Source organism: Leguminivora glycinivorella, chromosome 3 (assembly GCF_023078275.1).
Source record: "Leguminivora glycinivorella isolate SPB_JAAS2020 chromosome 3, LegGlyc_1.1, whole genome shotgun sequence".
Lineage (NCBI taxonomy): Eukaryota > Metazoa > Arthropoda > Insecta > Lepidoptera > Tortricidae > Leguminivora > Leguminivora glycinivorella.
This window is the reverse complement of record NC_062973.1, coordinates 13,066,913-13,072,528: the sequence shown is the minus strand read 5'-3', so window position 1 is coordinate 13,072,528 and position 5,616 is coordinate 13,066,913. Positions and strand designations below refer to the sequence as shown.

General features: G+C 33.8%; 1 protein-coding gene across 1 annotated transcript; it reads right to left on the bottom strand.

Moving 5' to 3' along the window:
- Positions 1-2,935: 2,935 nt before the first annotated feature.
- LOC125242729 (ommochrome-binding protein-like) lies at positions 2,936-5,205 on the bottom strand. Its single transcript, XM_048151644.1, has 2 exons — positions 5,075-5,205; positions 2,936-4,026 (listed from the first exon to the last, which is right to left on the bottom strand). Exon 2 carries the CDS (start codon positions 4,024-4,026, stop codon positions 3,205-3,207), a length of 822 nt encoding a protein of 273 aa, XP_048007601.1. The 5' UTR covers positions 5,075-5,205; the 3' UTR covers positions 2,936-3,204.
- Positions 5,206-5,616: the final 411 nt, after the last annotated feature.

The following is a 5,616-nucleotide window of genomic DNA, read 5'->3' as shown; positions in this document are numbered from 1 at the left end:
GTCCCGCCAGAAGCGTAAATTTTTCCATTTTTTTCTTTAATATAAAACTTTAGAATACGTTTATGAATAAAGGGGTAAGAAAAAAACCTACCTCGGAACCATCAACAAAAAATACATGGTACACTAGATGGCGCTACACCATTGGTTGATGCTCGGCTAGATGGGACTAATATTAATATTTGACAATTTTAACATAATTATGTAGGTATACCAAGTTAAGTATATGGGCGAAATTGTCAAATGTGAGGTTCAAAAGTTTTAATCCTTTGTCAAAAGATGGCAGTCACCGCACTGTGACTACACATTAAATACTAGTAATTCTCTATATTATACAGTTTGGTTTCGCTTTGACTTTCCAACTACAACTTTGAAAGTCGCCCAAATTTCCTCTTCACTGGGGAATACTTGAAATCGGTATACCTTCCAGTGTCATTGGCCCCTTCATTTCACCGTGGCTTTGAGTTTTTCGCTTCAATGAATAATAGTATTTTATACAATCTTGATATAATACAAAGCTTTTCAGTCGAGTACCATGTTTAGGCCACGAAGCTTGCTGAGTGGCCTAATAGTACGGTACGAGAGCGAAAAGCTTAATTATAATATCACTGTTGTATACAATACTTTTTCTATGAGCCATCATTTTCATCATTACTGGGCGAAAAATATCATCATTCAAGTTAAAATTAATGTTAATAGCGTTGTTCACCGTTGTATCAACATCGAATTACCTAGCAACCAATTGTTTGTAATAACCGTCTCTAACACCGTCGATAAGACGATAGGTTAAAAAAAATGTGTTTCAGATGCAGAAAAATTTGCACAGGTATCGCAAATTAGTATAGAACTTGTATGAAGTTCTATTTTTAATTTTTTTTCAATTAACTAAAGTGAAGTGTAATGAAATATTATAGTTGACTAAGTGTCAAAGACTATCCAACACTGAAATGTAGGCACATATAGTTTAGTCTGTGGTGTCCTAATTGACAGATTAAAGTCGACGAGTAGAAAAAAATACTTTAAGCATATTATGTACAATTGAGTGCAAAATAATAGCAGTCAATGAGATAATAAATCTACTATTCGGGCTGTATTGTTATTTTAGAGTGGACACTTGGCTTTCTTTGTTTGCTTGAGGCTTAAATTATTTTTTTAGTTTACTTCCAATATTGTCTATTTAAAAGTAGAGTTCATTTTGATATAATATGATTGCCCTATGTATAAAACAACTTAAGTTTAACAAAAAATCATGAGATGATCTTTTAAACTAGTACTTAGTACTTTTTTCGTAATTAGTTATACGTATTGGAATTAAAAACATACGAGTATGATGTAAAATAGTACCCAATATTATTATGACGTTCAGAAAATACACTGCTCGTACTTCGTACATGTACACGAACGGAGCGCACGATAACTATCCTCCTAAGGCCCAAGGTCCTTCCTATAGTAATAATTAAGTTGGTCATTCAGACCCAGCTTCTTCAACGACTGTATAGTCATAGCGTACCACGGTCCTACCAGTAGGACTTATTATAAAAGTCAATATTTTTATTTCAAATTTCGCGCCAATCTAAACTGGCGTATACGATTTTCTAGAGGGGTATTTTAGTTTGAATGTGAACACACTCATAAGCTTGAAAAATAAAAACAAAGTGTCAAACTGACAAGTTACAGATGGCGACATGGGTATTCCGTGAAGGAAAGGTTAGTAAATCCAATTTTATTCACGTAATCTTGAGTAATTTTTACTAATTTTTAAATTATCTTCTTTTTTATTAGTTATTTTACGGAGTTAAGTAATAATTTCTTTGATTTTGCTTATATTTTACGAAATACGGGATGTAAAAATATTAAGTCCTATGAGTAGTACCTCGGGTTTATACACCTACATAATTTAATAATAATGTTTGTGGTGGTTGCAAAAACTGACACATATTGCTTTTATTGTTGTAGGATTAAATGACAGAGAAACATAATTCGCTCTTAGGGAATCAGAAATAGAAACTGAAGATGAAGAAACAGACTTTAGCGACATAAAACTCATAGAAACAAATTTTGTACAAACAGTTCCTATGTCGATATTTCTCTGTCAGAACTAATTTCAAAGCCTAACCACGGCAGGACCCGATATTTCGCCGTGCAGCTTCTGGACGTCGTCGAGGAGCGCCTACAAGAGGACGATCTCACGCTCGCAGTGGAGTAACGTTCGTCCAAGAAGAGCGTAAAATCTTAATTTTTGGGTTTAGTAAACCACTAAAGACTGATTAAAAGTGATTAGTGCATTATATTATTTAAATAAGACTATTATTTTATTGTATTAATTCAATGAAACTAAAAAAGAAACAAATCTTAAGTGAGTTTTTTATTTTCTTAATATAAATTACGTTTTTTTATAAGCCCATGGTCCTTCCTGTAGGACTTTTTTAATTAAAATCAAATTATCCTAAAAGGCATAATAAACTGATAATAAATATGCCCCAAAGCTGTTGGTGGCATACAAGTACAATAACATTAAAAAAATGTGTTCCTAATGTTTGGGCCTGAACGAGTATAAAACAAAAGTACTACTGGTAGTACCGTGGTTCGCAATGACTAGGGGCCGAATTTCGCCTTGGGCCTTAGGAGGCTATAGTACCTACCTACATTACGATACAAGTGCGGAAAAGACGAAATTTGAAATGAGTAGCAATAAATTAAAATACGACCGAAGGGGAATGTATTAAATCGACACGAGTTGCGGATTTTCTCCTCGAATGTGTATTGTACGATATTTTTCAGTAGGCACCTACCAGTTAATATGTATACTTGTATAGGGCCCTTTCGTGTTTCGATCTGACAAAGTAGTACACTTTGAGAACTAGTGCCCTTATATTTTGTGACCTTTCACACCCCAGTATAATTCTTCATTTTTTCCCTATAATAAATGAAACAAGGATTTGGTTTAGTTATTTATAATTCGTAGAATATTTATTTAAAATGTAGAAATAATTGCCTACTTTTAAATTGATGCCATACGACTAAATAAATAGAAAATATAATGTAGGCGCAGGATGTTTTACCAACCATCCATATTTTGCGGTTTGAAAGAGTTAGGTACTTGAAATCGCTAAATAACGAATTGTTTTGTAAATTTAAAAAAATATAAAAGCTTGTTCTGATTGAAATATCAAGTATAGGATTTATCCAGATCAGATTACCATTTAATTAACATTTATTTTCCTTCCGTGATATTTTAATAATTTTGTCTCCGGTCCCATAAATAAAGTTATTTTCTCCATCGACAACCAATCCGAAAACATCATCAACATGCGCTAGTAAATGTACATTCTTTTCATTAATTTTATAAAAAGCAGAAGGTGTCGTGAAGTACAGATTGCCATTTTTGTCTGCTGTAAAGCTATTAATGGTATAATCACCCAGTTGAACACTATTCTTATCAGATTTGTTTAAGCAAAACAGACCAGATGAATTGGAGAAATACATATTGTAGTTATTATCAAGAGCAACTAGCTGTGCCATGGTTCGTTTCAGTTCAGATACTAATTCCGATTTACCATCTACAAAAGTGTACACTCTTTCTTGTGGGTACGCGGTGTAGTACAGCTTGTCCTTGAAAAATAATTGCCAAATACTGTAGCCTTTCGGGTTGACGTGGACTGCTTTTTTTGACTCATAATTGTATTCATAAATGCCGTTCCTTCCGCCGAGATATACTTTGTGCTTTGTATTGTCTACAGCAGCAGCAAATCCACCGATAATCCCAGGGATGATGTTGTACTCGTTAGTGTCCAAGTTCAAATACGCTGACTCAAATACATCTTCGTTGTTTTTTGGATTGTCTCTTGAATGACTGAAGAATAGCGTGTTAGTGTTGTAGTCGATGGCCATCTGGTAAGGGTCGTTAATGTTGTCTTTCAACACATCCTTCTGGTAGACTACGTTTCCAATAGAGATCAGGTCACACCCTGGCTTGATAATATGAGCGTTGCCTACAGTCAGCAACGCGAATGTAATAATGAGCTTCATCTGAAACAAATAAAAACTTGATTACACTTCTTTAATGACCAGAAACAGAGTTATTTCAAGGGGTTGTATTAACTTTTATTAACTACTTTGCTTAGGGCTGGTTTGGTCAAGGAATATGCATGGATATGTAATTAGATATATGTTTCAGGGTTTTTCTATTCTTCCTCTCCCGCTATACTATGCGATTTGTATTTTGGTTAAAATACGTAATACAGGGTGGCTAGCCGAATGGCACAATCGCTCACGAAACGCTCACGAAACGAAGCGCTAGTAGATATCTATCTCTATCGCGCTTGCGTATTGGCGCGACAGAGCCAGCGGCGTATCGCTTTCGTTTGGCGTCGGAGAAATGCCATTCGGCTACGGGGCCTGTTTTGAGGTATGTTTCATTATAGATTAAAGTGATATAGATTTATGTAGAGATTACTCTAACATTTTATATTTGTTTCACTTGGACGTGAATGCCTTCTGCGCATATTTATGATATTTTTTGAGACACTTTTGTACTGTGATTTCATGATTGTTCCGTTGAGAATAATTGTATTTATAGTTGCTACTAATTTAGAACATTTACTGTTAATTTATTTGATCGTATAAAATATATAATAGTGACTTAGTGGAGTCCCGAAAATGAGAAACTTCATAAAGACGCCAATATCAGGTATTTTTAAATAATTACTTGTACTAAATAAAATCAAAACTGTGCATTTTATATTAATCTATACAAGGAAAATAGCAGAAATAAACTATTGGTCATCACAAGGATATACAAAATAACAATTAAACTATTTATATAACAATATCATCGTAAAATATATGAAAAATTACATCTGTTTTCTAATAAATTAATAACTTCATACAAAACAGCTTTCGGTGAAAAAGCTATAATAAATTAATTATTTGCATTAGGTACTCTCATAATTTATTTCGTATATGATGTCTAGGATAGATACCTACCTATTGGAAAATCAATCACGTTCAAAACATTGTTACCTACTTCTGTCCTAACACAACGGAAAAAATAATTCAAATGAACACAAGGACTCACCTTGTTGACTGCTTCCTATTGCAGTTCAGCCCGCAATGTTATTAATATTTACGAAATAATCCTTTATATATATGTAGATTCTTAGGTTGCCTGCTATACGGGACCTCGTTTTTTCCCTGAACTTATTTGTTAGGCCAGACACTTATCTCATTGCTTTTAATTGAGAGAAACAAAACAAAGTAAGGTACAGCGGGGCAAATCTCGACTGGGGGGTAAATGTAACTGGTCCATTTTTTCCATGTTTTACAATGTTTGCATTATTAAATAGAGTTTCTACCGGATATATATGATAGGCGTGGTCAGTGGATATACATGTAAGAACTCAACATCATAGTGTAATAATGGAAAAAATGGATTAGTCACAATTGCCTCCCAGTCGTGATTTACCCCGCTGTACCTTATGTAATTATTTGACGGTGTCGATTTGCAAAAAAATTGATGAACAAGAATATAAATATTTAGTCAACTTAATTTGATACTAGGTCAGCAACTAAAGATAAACAACTATTTCTGAGGCAAAATATAGGTTGGCGTAGAGCCGT

What these genes read in the sequence shown, in the direction of transcription:
- LOC125242729 (XM_048151644.1), bottom strand. Translation starts at nt 4,026, where the DNA reads ATGAAGCTCATTATTACATTCGCGTTGCTGACTGTAGGCAACGCTCAT.